The following is a 17,624-nucleotide window of genomic DNA, read 5'->3' as shown; positions in this document are numbered from 1 at the left end:
TTTTGGGCATTACTATTAATTAATTAAATTAAGAAAAAGGATGAAGTTCAAATCGAATGCGTACGACAAATATATGTACACATTTCTTATTATCAAACTGGCACTGATTAAGCAATATCACAAAATATAGGGTCATCCAGAAGTTCAGACCAAATTTGAGCTCCTCCCCCGTAGCTGCATTCTTCCCCCATGCTAGCGATACAAGTTTCTTGCATCCACGCAGACGAAGCAGAGTTCTCCCTATGACTTAAAACTGCCGTGAAATCAAAACAATCCTCCCCACCTGGCAAACGGGAGAAAACTGTCGAGTCGTGCAAGTTTTCGGTGACTAGAGACGACGGCGGCGGCGGTGGCAGAGCCGTTTCTAAGTTGCCTGAAACAGATGTATTAATATTCAAAGCAGTGAAAGCTGACAATTCTTGAATAGTCGCATTGTTTTGGAATGTCTTGGGGGGTCGGAGGAATTGTAGCAAGTATTGATTGACCCGAGCCATTGGCGGGTTGTCTATCAATTCTTTGAGGTTGGCCAACGCTATGAGCGAAGGTAGGCTCGAAAAGATGTCGGATCTAGGCTGGTGGGTCCTGGGGACGAACCCCATTTGGATCAACTTCTTTTCAGACACGTGTTCCAAAAATTCTTGATTTCATTATCTGTTCTGCCGGGCAGATGTGTCGCAATTGCAGAACACCTTAAGTCCTTAATTTATCAAAAATACTGAGATTAATTATCTGCAGGTACTGCACAAATTAACGATCTACACTACTTTAAGAATGATAAATTACTTGTTTCCAAGAATGGCATGGAGATTGAGGATCGTTTGTTCCTCTTCTTGAGAGAACTTTCCTCTCTTGATATCTGGTCTTAAGTAGTTGGTCCAACGACGCATGCAACTCTTTCCGCATCTATTTAATCCTTCAAAAACAAAATCAACGCTTTTTAATCAATCCCGGATCCCAAAATTTGTATGTATATATACATATATATACTGGCGAGCTTTGGGAGGGCTCTCCAGTTTCCATGGCCGTGTTTTTCGATATAATGCATGAGTTTAATCATCTTCTTCAGGGGTCCATGGACCTTTCTTCAACCTACTATCACAAGGAGACCTTCCCATAAATTAACTACTCGATCGATCGATTTCCTTGTGATTTATAATTTGGCTGTTACCAAATAATTGGAGCAGTCGTGATATATACATCTCACTATCTTTCTTGCTATGATGGGGAATATTTGAATTAAAAATTTATATGTACAATTAATCCATGAAAATGGATAAAATCAAGTGAATTTCTGATAATAATATATCATTTCTTGTATTTTTAAAAATGTCTTTGTATTGTACACCTGTTTGTTGATATCAAATAATTGTGGATATGAAAGACAATTTTTTTACCTGAAACGGAGAAGATGATCTCCAATTTTTTAGACCGAAATAGTTAGGGATGAATATGAGTATATCACTCTCATATCCGAACTCAGTCTCGAAAATAATATTAACAATAATATATTTTTAAATATTAATAATATTGATTATTAAGAAGTTTTGGTTCGTAAAATCCACAAACACGTCATCGTCTTGCCCTCATTAATATTTTGAAATGATGACGAGGGCGAAGATGTGGATCAGAATGGATATGAAGATAGGGATATAATTTGGGGACATAGATGAGGATGCCAGACCCATCCTCATCTAGTCCAATTGTCATCACTAATTATGGGTGGTGTTCTCCTGATGAACATTGCAAAAACTTGTGTGAGACGGATCTCTTATTTGGGTCATCCATGAAAAGTATTACTTTTTATGCTAAGAGTATTATTTTTTATTGTGAATATCGATAGGGTTGACACGTCTCACAGGTAAAGATCCGTGAGACCGTCTCATAAAAGACCTACTCGGTGAACGTATGTCCATAACCACAACTCTTCAATATGCAAGTACTATATATATTCAAACATATAACTAACTACTCCATGGGTGCTAATAAAATAATTAACAAGCAAGAAGGGAAATTTAGAAAGTTATGCATAAATTAATGAACATTTCATTAAGATAAATCAATATTGCAACCCCATGCACGCAATGACTTTCGTCAGCATCACAAATATATATTTTGCATGATAATCACATAGGGCATGCACGATTCTTCCCGAACTTGAATCAATTAAAGTTGGAATTAAGCATGTCTTAAAAGTATCTGGGATGAAAATCAAATCGAAACTATTTCTAGTTTGTAAAAAATAACATTCCGAAACCAATAATAAAACTAGAACCATATCGATTCGTATAAAATACATAATTAATCAACTTTTAAAATTCTAGTACTCGTAATGATTTTTATTTATATATATTTAAGCAAAGTAGTGTTGGCGGATAAGTTGGTGCAGCAAACTCTCCAATAAAATGTCACATTTTCGTTTCTACAGTTTAATTTCTCTTTGGATATGAAATTTCTTAATTAAAATTTGAACAGTTTATCAATGTTTTAAATAAACCATGAAATACATAATTACACATGTTTAATCATGAGATCTTAATGATTATTAATTGAACCATAATTCTTGTATTTAATTAACCAAGTTACGAGACATACAAAATCATACCTTAATTTTGAAGGATTTTAACTAATCGAAGCCAATTAGATGCTTAAATATGTTTCTACCCAAATTAGTCTTTTAAAATGAAAAAGTAATAGTTGGCGACATGTAAATTCATTTCCAGTGGGTCGACCTTGAAGCCCATTTAGCAATGATTCATAATCTGGTTTATTATGGGCCGGGAATAAAAAATAGCCCATTTATCTAGTCTAATTCATGGTATTTCAAATATATTTAGAATGATTTTTTTTTTTTTTTTTTAAAAATGATTGATCAATTCATTTTTCTAAATATCTCGACAATTATATTTTATTTGTTTCACGGATTTTATTTTTTTAGGAATTAGTCAACATGAATTTAATGAAAAAGGACAAAATTTACTGATTGTTTCGCATGAGTTTTTTCTTAAATGCAAATTGGACGCCAACACTTTTGTTATATCGATTGATTGATAATAATAATATTTATCAATTTTGAACCCTAAAAAAAAAAAAATTCAGTCCAAACTTTTGTTATGCATAGTGACTAAGTGGAGAGGAAAATTCAGTCCAAACTTTTGGTAAAAAACTTTGTTCACCATAGAATTCCTTACGTCAGCCAAAAAAAAATAGGTTTAATATTTTCATTTCACAGAAGTAAATTTTGTAGGAATCACAAGATTGACTTTTGTTATATCGATTGATTGATAATAATAATATTTATCAATTTTGAACCCTAAAAAAAAAAAAATTCAGTCCAAACTTTTGTTATGCATAGTGACTAAGTGGAGAGGAAGGAGTGAGGTTCGGATGGGAGCAGCGGGTTCGAAGCTGGAGAAAGCATTGGGAGAGCAATTTCCTGAAGGCGAACGCTATTTTGGCCTCGAAAATTTCGGAAACACTTGTTACTGCAACAGCGTGCTTCAGGTCTACCAACTGCAGATTTGTTTCTGTGTTGTTTGAATGCTTCGAAGTTATGCTTTCCGTGGATTTGTTAACGCTTGATTACCGACTATTGCTGTGTATTAAAATAATACCAAAATTTAGCTGAATCCACTTACAGAAGCTCTTCCCCATATGAAAAAAGGAAAAAACAAAATCGTCTTGTGTTTCTTTGGGCTTTTCTTAACGCTAAAGAAGAGCCTATTATTTATTCAACAGTTCAAGAACTTCCTAGAATTTTTTTAATAATACCGTTCATTTCTATGCAGGCTCTTTATTTCTGTGTCCCGTTTCGTGAACAGTTGCTAGAATATTATTCGAATAACAAAAACCTGGATGCTGAAGAAAATCTTTTGACATGCTTGGCAGACTTATTCGTACAGGTACATTATCATTGAAATTGGCAGAAATTCTGAATGAATTTGCTAGTTGGATCAACATTTTACTTCTGTTGATTGTACTTCTTTATAATTTTTTAAATTTCTGTTTTTCAGAATTAGTTTGTGTTTCTTAACTAGATTATTCCCTTGATCTGATTGTTCCTACTCTAAAATACAGAAACTAAAGCTAGAGTCAGTAATGTAAAATAATGAGTATTGCTGAGAAAATATGTATCTTTTAGTTATTTGATTAAGATGGAAACTAAAAAACAGGTATGAGCTATTTAGCCTGATAGTATGACTTTAGATTGTTAATTTTTTGTGATTTTTTACTGCTAGTGAATGATTCAAAAGGTTCATAACAAGGCTTCTGTTGGATTTTATTTCTCCACTCATAAATTTTACAAGTTTATAAAATGACGCATCACGTTGTTTTGTAAATTATGAAAGGATTGTGTGCGTATAACCTACAAAAAGCAGGTTTTTTCCTACTCTAGCTTCTTATATAATAATTGGCCTTTAGCAGTTTAGCTTCCCTTTACATGATTATTCTTGTTTTTATTTGTAGATAAGCTCACAAAAGAAAAAAACAGGTGTTATTGCTCCAAAGCGTTTTGTACAGAGATTGAAGAAGCAGAATGAAATTTTTCGCAGCTACATGCACCAGGTACGAAGTAACTGTCTCATTTGTGAATTATGCTGATTAATGATCGCATGTTGCAGAAAACATCGGCATCTAAAAAACATTCTTGACTTTTTCCCTAATTTAACCATAGAGGATTAGAAACCGAGATATAGATCTGGTTGATATTGGCACGTTTCTCATTGTTAGTCAGCTGTTGACACTGACAGCAAGTATTATGTAAAATTAGGTCTCTTCTTTTATTCCCTAACTGAAATATTTGTCATATTATAACAGTTTTATCCTTGGATGAATACTATAGGTCGTGGAAGAAGCATTGAATCTTTTTAGGAAACTACATTTTAATAGGATTGTCAGAATGTATTATGCGGTTGTGGTCGAGATGTGTGGATATATGTGATTGTTGAAATTGATGAAAAGAGCAAGTTATGGGTTTAGATGGCTGCCTTACACACATACTATGATGATTGCATTAAATTATTATTGGCTAATTATGGTTGCTTGACTGGCTGACTCTCATAGGAGTTCGATTATCATATGCCGGGAAAGCTTGGTTATTTTAAACATGATAAATAATCTTTTAACAAGGAGAGTTAAAGATAGCGATTTCCAAACAACTATGGTATTTTTAGTTTCCAACCTTTTCTTTGGTTTAGCATGTTATGCCTCAGATGTTAAGCTTTCATGTTGTGCACAACCACTCTTAACCATTTAAATACTTCTGTGCCATAGCTTACAATCCATAACATTTATCTTCCTTGACATCTTAATTTACATATATGTTGATACTTTGGTACATTTTGCACTCTAGTCAAGAGGTCTTTCGACAATTTGAAATCAGTGTAGGTTGAGCGTATTTTTCTTCTGTAGGATGCCCATGAATTTTTGAACTATTTACTGAATGAATTGGTTGACATACTGGAGAAGGAATCCCGAGCTACAAAGGTTGATCAGGAAACTTCTTCTCCGTCTGAAAAGATTGCTAATGGACCAAAAAATGTGTCTTCCAATGGTGCTCAAAAGGAACCTTTGTTCACCTGGGTGCACAAAAATTTTCAGGTGCTCTTGATTTGCCATTCATCCTCAATCTACTACTTCTGTTTTGTGTATGGTGAACATTATGCAATGCTAGCCTGCTCTTGAAAACCTATCCTTATTGTTTGAAAGAGGGGGATTTCCACCACTTTTTTACTTTTACGATTGGCTCTTCTGTGATGACAAACTATTGACTGATATTGCTTTTATCATTACTGTGTGATCTCATTTTTTTCACCATCATGCAGCAAGTAAGCTTTAAATGCGTTACAGGCTCTGTGGAGACTTCTTTTCTTATTCCCAGGTTTCTGTAACCTTTTAGGGTATATTGACAAATGAAACAAGATGTCTCTGCTGTGAGACAGTGACAGCAAGAGACGAAACATTTCTTGACTTGAGCCTTGATATAGAACAGAACAGTTCTATTACTAGCTGTCTGAAGAACTTTAGCTCCACGGAAACTTTAAATGCAGAGGACAAGTTCTTCTGTGACAAATGCTGCAGGTTAGGCATAGTTTACTTATAAGATTATGGCTTTTGCTGAGCGTTGGGATTAATTCTGTTACCTTTTTGTTGGATGTTATATTACATTGCTAAAGACGGGTTTAGATCTGGTATACCTTGATCTTTAGACTTTAGTCAAGCTATCCATTTGGTAAAAAACTTTGTTCACCATAGAATTCCTTACGTCAGCCAAAAAAAAATAGGTTTAATATTTTCATTTCACAGAAGTAAATTTTGTAGGAATCACAAGATTGACTACAAGATTGACTGTTATATCTGTAGACTCTTGGCATTTCCCAATAGAGAGAAGCAGCCAAGTCAATAATGTCTCCAATAAAGTGGTTATTTCAATAGCTCCTTATAGTTTTTACTATTTTTTTTATTCGTCTTTTATTAATTAGATTAAATGATCTTACAAACTTTTTTATCCAGCTGAATTTTACCTATTGTCTGAAAGTGAAACTTTCAACCTCCTCGACTATTATTGTGGTAATGGGCTTGTAAATGCAATCACTTGTTTTTGAGGTTTGGAGTGGATGCTGGAGTTGCAGAAGAATAGCAGATGTTTTGTTTTTGAAACTTTTAATTTATTTTTTTGTTATCCATGAAATAAGCTTTGATCGATATTCAGCTTGCAAGAGGCCCAAAAGAGAATGAAAATAAAAAAGCCTCCTCACATACTGGTCATCCATTTGAAGAGATTCAAGTACATTGAACAGCTCAGCCGGTACAAGAAGCTCTCGTATCGTGTTGTATTCCCTATTGAACTAAAGCTCAGTAATACTGTTGAAGATGCAGATGCCGAGTATTCCTTATTTGCCATAGTCGTCCATGTTGGGAGTGGTCCCAATCATGGGCATTATGTCAGCCTTGTGAAAAGCCACAACCATTGGTTATTCTTCGACGATGAAAATGTGGAGATGATTGAGGAGTCCGCCATTCAGACTTTCTTTGGATCAGTGCACGAGTATTCGAGTAACACAGATCATGGTTATATTCTATTCTATGAAAGACTAGTTGCTGGCACCCCAAAATGAGAGGAGGTGATCCAAGTTCATCACGAGACGCTGTTTCCTATTTTGAGCCTATTTAATTTCTTGTTCCTATTTCAATTTTCGATCTTCTTTTCTCCCATGTTGCAATCAACGGGAGAGTTTTCTAATATGTAGGCTGAGGTGACTTGTGATGTACTTCCCTCAATAAGGTGAGAAAATGCAGTGTGGGTGATGCTTGTATAATTTATATTGTTGTGTTTTGTGATCAAACTACTCCTTTATTCACAGAAATAATGTGCAGCTTGAGACTTAGGTGTGACCCGTACGAATTTCCGCCCTCTACTTGATATTGGTCTGCTATTGTGTTATTTTGCCCATAATGACACTGGAATAGATTATTCAATTGCTCCTTGAATGGATCATGGGGCCATCAGCTTCACTTGAACAAGACGACCAGGTAGGATCAAGGTTATGAGTATGATATGCCACGGTCCAATGCTCATTAGCCTTAACAAGTCGTATCGAATTTAGCATGAACATGCCACACATTACAGGAGCTCAGTTCAAACAAGTGGATGCCCGAATTGTCTCACTCTCAGCAATCATCATCATTGAATCCAACTTACTAGTTAGTGTCAGCAAAATCAACGGTCTCCACCGACTGAGATTTAATTACTTTTATCAATGTTCGTAAAAGCTGTTGGTGAATGCTTATTCGCCCGCATATATTAAGGCCAGGGAGCATATCAACGATGCAGCATTTGCAACCAATAATTGGACTTTCGTTCATGATTGCAAATCTCCTCGAATACAAAAGTTATTTATGTTTGTCACATATGCTATTATGAATAAAAGTTCACATTACTAAAGATTACATACAATAAACTAACTTTAATAGCATATAAATAGGTTATGTTTTCACATTAGGGCTACCACTTGTATCAAATAACAGTTCTCCACTAGTATTCAACTTTACCATCACTTCTTGCCACTCTTGACATACAGTTAAAGGTTGTATGAACTGATCAACTCTGATTTACAAGATAAAAATAAACTGTGCAACCCAATCCCATAGTTCACTAAGAAGTAAATATCAACTGTCATTTTACCTGAAAAATATGTTGAATTAATAAATTTAAGATATTGTAGGCATCAAGGTATCGTCCTCCAACAAAACTTGTAGATCAATAAGATCATCGTCAAAATCAACTTCTGGATTGGTCATGATGCTATCATGCGCAGCCTGCAGGATAAATCAGGTCATTCTAAGTTATGCTAGAATGCAAAGTTGCAGAGACACCAGCCCAATCTTACCAAGATATTAATTTACTTGGTCTGGAGTCTGCAGATAAATTACTGTAGCAAAATTTAAAGTCCTACATTTTCATTTCACTAAATGACGCCTGTTTCTTTTCAAATCTCAACTAATCGAACTTTGAACATCAATTGGCAGAAGAAAACACTCGCACACGTGACATGTGGGTGCAGCACATTCATACTCTATTGCCACTATTGGATCAGTAAACGATCCAACTCAAGTTAGATAAACAGGAAATGCAATGATAAACTCCCTCATGATCATCATTAAATGTTTCTCCATGTTCTGACTCGAATTTATTTCTCTTTATTTGTTCTTTTCTTCCTCTCTTTTGGGGGGCCAAAAACAATTAGGGTGCAGTATACTAATGCGCAGGATTGGAAACTAGAAGGTATAGCAAGTAGCACCAAATCTTTACCCATTACGCCAGCAATACAAATCACATTTGCAGGCTACATTGTGGCCAAAGAGGTGACAAGAGAAAATGGAAAATGAGCCCAAAACTACTTTTTTTTGGCAAAAGTATCGATCAAATGCATATCCAACTTACATGTATTTCTTAAGAAATGTCTATAATTTGCCCAGTTATCACACTTCAAGACCATGTGGGAATGCAGTGCGACACAATAATCAGTCATGAGATGGACATATGTTCATGCATTTTATTAGTTCCATGTGAAGCCTACATGAATGATTCCAATATCATTCAAAAGTAAGCAAACCAAGATTTGTTGTACCTTTGTTTCTTGCATTTCTGAAACAACATTGAGCAACCTGCGGTATTGATCTCGTGCTTCTGGATACTGAACCATTGACTTTACCCTATTAAGGGCTTTCTGCAGCCTCTCCTCTGTCTGCTTCCTACCTTCTTTCAAGAAATCATATTCATCTTTTGATTCGGTCTCTTGCATACTTGAGCCTGTAGTAGGTGCTTCAGGTTTGAATCCACTTAATCCTTTCCCTTTTCGTCGCCAACGCAAAATCACCTTATCCAAAATTCCAACAGACCAGATTATCTTTTTATAGTTCTTCCTGACCTGGTGTCCTCTCACATGGGCCTTTTGCCAGAAAAGCCAAAAGTTAGAATTTGTGTGCGAATTTGTTTAACAATCGATTGAAATACATTAAAAATAATCATAAGCGTGTAGCATTTGGGACAATGCATAACACCTGAATTTTAATAATCCGCTGCCGCATTAGCAGAAAATCGTTTCTGCCTTTCCAACTGCGGAATTTGTTTTGTATCCGTACTGCAGCAGCATGTGCAGGTTCATGCTGCCCCACCTTGTTTCCCTTTCGAGATAGAAATGATAGACGTTCGTTTGACACTCCAAATTCACCATCATCACTCTCTGTCCGCTGCTTTCTCTGAAATGACTGTACTCTATAGACTTGATGAATCCGAGCTGCAGCTTGAGTTGCATTACGCACAGCAGCTAATGAGTCCTTCAAGGACAGTCCATGGTGTAAATCACCAATGCGATATGGAGTTGCAATCCTCTCCGAAACTGTTTCTACATCTTTTACTCCACTATTACCCTCCTTCATATCCAACTTGAGTGAAGACAGGTGGGAGCTCAAGGCAGACTCTGCCAGATAACCAGCAATGCCTTTGTGCCCATTGCTGGAGGCTAGGTCTGCTGGAGTTCTTGCCGAAGGATATATGGGGGTGGGATCCGTCAATAATCCTGGGGCTGCACCAAGGGAGATAAGGAAAGCCACGGTACGTTCCCTGACGTTGTAAATGTTTGAAGCAAGAAGTTACCAGAGGAAAGAATACAAGTTTGTCAATTATAATAAGTCGACTTCTGAAATCAGCACAGATTTCTGATTACTAAAATTAAGAAAGAGAATTTTAAAACATAATACTCATGAAAAGTTGAACCCAGATGCTTTATAAAAATTAGAGGATCCTTAGCAAACACACAACAAAGCAGACAACGTAATAGTTGATGTAAAGGAAGCATGTATGAAAAAGGTTAAAGCAGCAGAAGCATTGTAAGACTAACTTAGTAGATTTTTATCACTCCTACCTGCCAAAGATTGCTGCCCAGTGAAGCGCAGTCCATCCATTTGAATCCCGAAAATTGATACTAACCCCAGCAGCCACAGTGGGTGGTATAGACCAGTCATAACCTAGAGCAGCTGCAAAATGCAGCACACCTTGACCACCATCATCTAGTACACAAGGGCCCTTTTCACCTTCAGTAACCTTCTGGAGAAGCCAAAGATGCAATTTCTCCTTTAAAAGCTTTTGTCGCAGTTGATCCATTATCCCATCCTCAGAATATTCATCTTGTTTAGTAAGGCATAGCATTTCTTCCCACTCGAAATCATCCTTCAGCAATGCGCTGATTTTACTACACAAATTGGATGTTTCAGCAGCACTGCTTTGGGTACAGGCTTGAGGGGTCACTGGCCCGAGAGATAATAATTTTTCAAATCTCATATGAAGAAGAGTTTCAACAGAGCTGATGCTTCCTATATCTGCAAGATCTATATCTTGAATAACACTAGTCCGGAATTCAAATTCTCGCACTTCACTGCATGCCAACCGGTTAGAACATGTAATGTAAAAAGGCACCATTCCAACTTCATGTGGGGGAGTGTAGCAGCAGAGAACACCATCGGCAATGATCTCTGCAGGAACTTGCAGTTCACCAAACATGCAAGCCCATTTGTAATTCTGTATCTCCTCTCGCCTCCTCAAGAATCTACCCATGATCAGCACCTGAACATGAATATGAAATTACTGAAATCTTCATGCATTTGTATACAGTAAAAATTTAAATATATACAGTAAATAGTGTCAGAGACATAAATGTTTAAATATATACTTGAGCAAATGGTGTAAGAGACATTTAAAAGGACAAAAGAGTAACATTAATCCAAACCTTAATTTCTAATCCAGCATGTGCCCAATTTGGCGAGAAATCAAGAATGCTAAAAAGCTGGTCTCGGGAGAGAGACGGGCCAAGGAGGTAGTTTTCTGTGGGAACGGGAGCAGAGATACCAGAATCATCAACTCCATCTTCTGCTCTAACAATCTCCCAGTCCACCCCAGAATCAGGCTGCATTCTTGTCAAAGTCACATCGCCGAGTTCTTTACTCATCCAACGGTCAAAGCTATCCATCTTTTTCAGATCACCCCTTAGAACGTCATCCAAAAGAGGTGGTTTTAAGGCTGAGTGGATGGTTTTGTTTTCTAAATTCAGGTTGCCATCAGACACGGACGTAAGAGAGCTTCCTACAGCATTTAAAGCTGGTATCTGAAGATCATTTTCCACTGGATGTCTACTTTGTTCAGGTAGATACGTATTGCCAGACAGTCGCATTTGATGAACATCATTCAGTTTGGAAGTAAGATCATATTCAGAACTCTGACAGGACTTCTTATCCATAGACCACTTAGACATGTTTATAAAATCAACATCAGAAACCTGTTTAAAGTTGGAAAATTCAAAAAGCTGTTAGAGATGTCGAATCATGCTATCATCAAAACACGGCATTCACAGAGAATTTAACTTTAGTGAATATGTACACATTATAGCATCAGATATCCCCTTCGATGTTGAGAGGATTATTTTTCCAGCTACAGTTAATATGTCCAAAGGACAAATTAGAATTGCTTCACACAGAAGCTTATGAATGCAGGAAAAATTTCCTAGATCCTGAATCATGGGGCAATTTTCTACAAGAAGCTACCATATGATGGAACAAACCACAGGGCAGTTTAACGCCATTTGAATTAACTTCCAATCATCTAACAGAAATAAATCCCGCTCATAATTTATGCATCCACAAGGTCTTCCTTGCTAACTCTCACCAAACCTACTTGTTCCACATCACATGCTCCTCCCCAAAATGTTGTGCCACATCACATAGGTGGATGCGGTGGAGCGGAAACAGGAAATAGTGTAAAAAAAGTTGTAAACATGATGTAATGCTGTAACTGAGTTATGGTGCATAATGAACGTGCAAATATTCATATTTAAATACCTGACATGCATCCAAGCCATCAAAATAGCCTCCAAAGTCCTGCCTTTCACCAGCGGCACCAATCAAAACTTTCCTCAGCGATTCATTTTCTTGTCCAAGCATCATGCTGGTTGTACCAGGTTGGGTTGTAGGAAGTAAAGGCTGAATATTTACAGAATTATAACCACCAGCATCGCTTCCCCCAATATTTTCCCAAGACGGGTGCTCAAGGTCTCGATGAAGCTCATATGTCAAACCATTATCCAGAGGTCTCTCATCGTTTTCTCCGTATGTAACTAATCCAACCCTACCAGGAGTACCTGAATATTGTCCTTGATAATTATCTGTCGAAATATAAAACTGTTACTGACAAAAAATAATAAAAAGTTCTGACTTTACAATTAATCACTACTATTTAAAAGTTGATAAATACAAGCAAATACTCATAAAAAATTTATATTTTAACCACTCAAACAGCCAAACGACACCAAAAACCAGATGCAGTTCCGGACAAAGGAGTAATGGTTATGACCAGATAACAGGTGTAATGATTGTGATAAGGAGAGGACAACAAGACATTACTTGATGCAAGGATCGGATAGTAAGGGACTGAACCCCTTTCCATCTTCTGCACTGCAGGTGACTTTAACTCCGGAATAGACTGGAATCCGGGGCTTGATTGCTGCCGGTATTCTGCACTAGCAAAATTTATTGATACAGAGAATGATGAGAAACTTCACAGTTTACAGATTAAAGAAATGTACGGTTAACAAAATGATAAATGTCCAAAAACAAAACCTGATTCAGCATCTGCATGCTCCGTATTTTGAGAACCGCTAAGGCTTGTTGTATATGTGACTGGCGATGCTCCTTGATAATCGTAAGGTTGATACTCGGAAGCAACAGAACTGTCTATCTCTGAATTGGGCAGACTTTCTACAGTTTGGACAGAATCAGAAATAACCCCCGAGTCCTTGATGCGATTATAAGTTGTTCTGTTCCCCTAGGGAAAGAGGAGAAAACAAACACAACAGACTTTTAGGAAATTGCAGTAGTAAAGTCATGCTAGGAAATTAAATACATTCTTCATACAAAATTAGGTATTGGGGATGAAAGTAAAGTTGATATAAAAGAAACAATACAGAACACTGTGAAATCAAAAGGCCAGGAATTAAAGAAAATAAAGAAAAGAAAAATACTTAGAAAAATCATATTTATCAAAGTTAAAGTCACATTGAATACATTCAAAAATCTTTTATTGATATTAAATCTCTCTCCCATTTTACCCAAAAACTAATTTCAATGATCAAATTTCGGGAGCACACACAAGACCGATGCTGTAATATTGTACTAGAGTTTACCTAACATATGAAAAAAGATAGGTATTGTAGAATCATCACCTTTACCTCCCGGTAATGGACAAGAACTATGTGAGACAGTTCCCTGAGAAAGAAAACAGTCATATGAAAAAGAAATCATACTCTGACAAGCAAGCTCCATAATGATAAGAAAATAAGAAAAAAGTAAAACTCTGTAAGAAAAACTTTAATGCTTGTGTAGTTCATGTAAAAAACATAGAAGAAGAAGAAGAAGTTAGACAAAATAACAATAATAAGAAGAATCACAGCAATATGATATTGTAAAACAGTTTAATACTTCACCTCAACCATGGGTCACCTAAGGAAGTGCTGAAGCCTGAAGGACATAATAAAACAATTTTAACACTATATGAGAAATCACAGCTCATCCCAACTAGGGCGTGGAGCCTAAGGATCTACAACCATGGGTCACCTAAGGAAGTGCTGAAGCCTGAAGGACATAATAAAACAATTTTAACACTATATGAGAAATCACAGCTCATCCCAACTAGGGCGTGGAGCCTAAGGATCTACAAACAAAATCATTAAGACCTTTTGAATAGTTGACTGAACCATAGTTTATTCTATTGGGTGTCAAGATACACATGATTCGAACTTACTCTTCAAGCATCCAGTAGCTACGCCTTTGGAAATTTTCATTCTCCTCTCCATGAGCATAGTAGCAGTGTAACACATCGACGCTTCCAGCCTGAAAATGAATTTTCTTCTAGAAGTCAAATCCAACAAAACTTTTTAACAAGAATGGCTCTTCAAATATCTTATTACGCTTCAGTTTCTATGTTAAATAATCTGCCAATAAAATGAGCAGCAAACTTCAATGACAATGTCTGGAATCCTGCCCACAAACAGAAAGTCATTCAACAAGTGTCACCAAATAAAATTTACCTTGAGCCTTTCATGAGCTTCCTTTACAGTCTTCCCATCTTTCTTCTTTCTCCAAATATGTCCATCTTTGCGAAAGTACCGCAGTACCTTTCGGTCAAAAAGAAAGAGAGAACCACCTGACCAAAAGGTGAAACAATCATGAATACATATAATATAACAATAAAAATAAAGGAATATTGAGACTGATTAACCATCCAATCAAGCTCTCTTTTGATTTTCTTATTTAGTAGTAATGATAAATCTATATTTAACATATTTTGTAACAAGTTCAGACTTGAAGTTCCACAACACGTGATCATGAAAGACCCATAGGTGCTTCAACCAAATCTCACTATAAAAATTTCAGCCTATTTGAAGTTGATTTATGGAAAGAGAATTTAAAGAAAAAAATAATGAGAGAACCAGCTATTGAGCATATCTACTCCAAGAGATGCAAATTTTCATTCAAATGAAGCTGTAGTTCAACAAAATAATTTGTAATCACTAATTTAAAAAAGCAAAGATCAGAACATGGTGAGTCATAGAACACAAATTAAGAGAAGCATCAAGGCAAAGTTATCTGTTTCAAGCTAATAATGATCCTTTAATGGCAGAATAAAGAACAGGATTAGTCAAATTTTAACTCTTATTTTTGTATGTACCCAAAATGGTAATTAACTTTTCATACAGGTCATGGTAACTGGCATGCAGTACGCATGCTGTGTTCCATTGTACAGGCCATTAAGCTGTTTCGATAAATGACATATGTTTTTACCTCATCCAAAAATAAAAGAACATTTAAGTAAAAGCATCACATCATTAGAGAACTAACACAATGTGTTTCCATCAAAGATCTGATTAGGAAACTATAAAATAAGAACAAAATTAAACCAGGAAATTAGCACCACTTTCACCAAGAATCAAAGAATCACCCACAAAATTGGTTACATGGAACTTTTCCACAAGAAAAAAATGGTTCTCTGATTCTTGTAACGGTTGTCGTGTTAACCAAGTAAAGTGCCGGATATTCCACATGCTATATGAATATTGTAATAGGCACTACTTATTTACATGATCACATCCCCTGATACATAATGAATTTCATACCCTCTCCGAAGAACAATTTCTTAAATGACGTTGACATTTTTTTTATTGAAACAACCAAGAGTCCATCATAACCAAGAGCGTAGAGATAACCATTAGAAAAACACGGAAGGACTTCCTTTTGAATGAAGGAGAACAATAGAAGATGAAGACATATGGTTTGATTACTAGGTAAATTGTTATGTTTAAGTGAATTTCTTATTCCAGTTTTTATTGGTTGTTATATTGCTATGGAGTGTATGCAGGGGATTCCCTAATGCAGTTTAACTTGATTGACTGGTGAATCCGCTTTTCATCAAAAGCCACCACATTTTTCGTAAAATGAAACAACGCAAATGTTACAATAAATTTCCTGTTCATCACGTGTAATTAAATTTCATTTTCCAATCATAGATTTGATTTTAAACTGATCATCCCAAAAGGTAAAACACAATTGAATCGCACTTGGGGGTCTGTTAGGAGGTTCTGAGGCAATGCGAAACCGTTTGTAATTTTGAAGAATTTCACAAATCTCAGCAGGGCGTAGCCAGCGATGCTGTGCTTCCAACAATATTTGATCAATATCTGCATAAATGTAGCAACTTATATTATGGAATGAAAAGAATAAAAGTTCTGTGTGACATACTGGCAAAAGAATGCATAAAAGAGGGTAAAGGGGTGGTAAAGGAATGTAACTTTCACATATGGATCACCATGAAAAGGCAAAGGCTACACATGATCTATCCTTTTTTTAAACAGGCAAGTTACATTCCCATAATATGCAAGGGGATTCATATTATTAAGATAATTTTCATACTTCTTCTTAGTTCTCTCTCTCAGATCAAAAAATTCATGGACGCCTATATCTTTCTCTCCCTGACAGCAGAAACGTTCCATACTTGTGCACTCAATCTGACATTCTAAATCTCAATTGTTAAATTGCAGTCAGTTAAAGTCATCCAGGTTTTTGGAAAAAACTAAAGTCATCCAGGTTTTCAACGAAACAAAATGTAGTAATTGGAATGCATAAAGCAATTGAGACAGAACTAACACAATATGCACGTTATGAGGCTCTAAATTTCTTGCAGTTCCCAGAGACTAGGTGAGCACTATAAAGCCATTAACATGCAGAAAGTCTCCTGGTTACGAAAAGGTGTGAGCTAAACAACAAACAGCTTTAAAGTGTTAGATTACTAGATAACACAGAGAGCATCATAAGCATTTGGCTTGCAGCAGCAAAATGAATTCCACCGAAAACATAATTTATTATTTTAGACAGCTATGACAACCCTTACTAAACCCTACATGATTCATACATCATAAAATTAGTCTTGCTAGCAAATTTGAACATGAAAAATTTAATGCAGATGATGACAAACTAAATAAAAAAGGCAAAAGGTTAGGAATTTTGAATACAAACAGACAGGCGCGTGAAATTAATCGATAAACTAGTGTGCTTCATAAGAACTCAAACTCCAAATGGTGAATCACAAATAATTTACAGAAAAAATTAAGTCCGGAGGAAAGATCACCTAATTGGGCATTGAGTGCATATCTCCGAGTCTCTGCCATCACATGATCCAACAAAAGCTCTAATAACAGAACACAATCACTCGTCGTGAGATCAAAAAGGAATATCCAGGTGATTAAATTAGGTTAAAGAAAATGATATGAAAGGGGGTAAATACGCAGTGCGGGGGAAGTAACTAAGAAAGTGAGCAAACAGCCGAGCCGCCCAAATGGAAACAGTCAACCCACCGTACGCCTCCCTCATTTTTTGTACATTCCATTCCCTTCCCCAAAATAATAATAATAATTTTCTCAAAAATATAAATATAAGTAAATTAAAAATTATCAAAATTCATTAAATTGATTATCTGAAATCTAAAATTTGATATCATTTTGTGACACTAATTATTTTTTTGCGAA

The 17,624-nt window shown here is 36.0% G+C and overlaps 2 protein-coding genes and 1 pseudogene across 4 annotated transcripts; 1 reads left to right on the top strand and 2 right to left on the bottom strand.

Moving 5' to 3' along the window:
- Positions 1–107: 107 nt before the first annotated feature.
- On the bottom strand, positions 108–1,045 carry LOC142544118 (transcription factor MYB92-like; annotated as a pseudogene).
- A 2,219-nt stretch (positions 1,046–3,264) lies between these two features.
- On the top strand, positions 3,265–7,385 carry LOC142546509 (ubiquitin carboxyl-terminal hydrolase 4). 2 transcript variants are annotated; one of them, XM_075654264.1, is made up of 6 exons: positions 3,265–3,501; positions 3,786–3,899; positions 4,465–4,563; positions 5,410–5,598; positions 5,897–6,078; positions 6,710–7,385. In XM_075654264.1, exons 1-6 carry the CDS (start codon positions 3,385–3,387, stop codon positions 7,113–7,115), a joined length of 1,107 nt encoding a protein of 368 aa, XP_075510379.1. In that variant the 5' UTR covers positions 3,265–3,384; the 3' UTR covers positions 7,116–7,385. The 2 variants fall into 2 exon arrangements, with proteins under 2 accessions (XP_075510379.1, XP_075510380.1); XM_075654265.1 differs by lacking the exon at positions 5,410–5,598.
- Positions 7,386–7,944: 559 nt separating this feature from the next.
- On the bottom strand, positions 7,945–17,487 carry LOC142546508 (calmodulin-binding transcription activator 3). 2 transcript variants are annotated; one of them, XM_075654262.1, is made up of 14 exons: positions 17,403–17,487; positions 17,228–17,287; positions 16,161–16,280; positions 14,634–14,749; positions 14,348–14,436; positions 13,770–13,812; positions 13,168–13,372; positions 12,952–13,062; positions 12,391–12,713; positions 11,286–11,831; positions 10,425–11,122; positions 9,562–10,123; positions 9,129–9,449; positions 7,945–8,316 (listed from the first exon to the last, which is right to left on the bottom strand). In XM_075654262.1, exons 1-14 carry the CDS (start codon positions 17,467–17,469, stop codon positions 8,209–8,211), a joined length of 3,369 nt encoding a protein of 1,122 aa, XP_075510377.1. In that variant the 5' UTR covers positions 17,470–17,487; the 3' UTR covers positions 7,945–8,208. The 2 variants fall into 2 exon arrangements, with proteins under 2 accessions (XP_075510377.1, XP_075510378.1); XM_075654263.1 differs by having other exon boundaries at positions 17,384–17,479.
- Positions 17,488–17,624: the final 137 nt, after the last annotated feature.

Source organism: Primulina tabacum, chromosome 5 (genome assembly GCF_025594145.1).
Source record: "Primulina tabacum isolate GXHZ01 chromosome 5, ASM2559414v2, whole genome shotgun sequence".
Taxonomy (NCBI): Eukaryota; Viridiplantae; Streptophyta; class Magnoliopsida; order Lamiales; family Gesneriaceae; genus Primulina; species Primulina tabacum.
Note: the sequence above shows the minus strand (reverse complement) of the source record. Positions and strands in the feature narration are given on the sequence as shown.

What these genes read in the sequence shown, in the direction of transcription:
- LOC142546509 (XM_075654264.1), top strand. Translation starts at nt 3,385, where the DNA reads ATGGGAGCAGCGGGTTCGAAGCTGGAGAAAGCATTGGGAGAGCAATTT. An exon ending in ACTGCAACAGCGTGCTTCAG is followed by an intron (nt 3,502 to 3,785) that starts GTCTACCAACTG and finishes ATTTCTATGCAG; the next exon opens with GCTCTTTATTTCTGTGTCCC. An exon ending in TTCTGTGACAAATGCTGCAG is followed by an intron (nt 6,079 to 6,709) that starts GTTAGGCATAGT and finishes ATCGATATTCAG; the next exon opens with CTTGCAAGAGGCCCAAAAGA.
- LOC142546508 (XM_075654262.1), bottom strand. Translation starts at nt 17,469, where the DNA reads ATGAGGGAGGCGTACGGTGGGTTGACTGTTTCCATTTGGGCGGCTCGG. An exon ending in TCCATTACCGGGAGGTAAAG is followed by an intron (nt 13,373 to 13,769) that starts GTGATGATTCTA and finishes CTCTTTCCCTAG; the next exon opens with GGGAACAGAACAACTTATAA. An exon ending in ATGGCTTGGATGCATGTCAG is followed by an intron (nt 11,832 to 12,390) that starts GTATTTAAATAT and finishes AACTTTAAACAG; the next exon opens with GTTTCTGATGTTGATTTTAT.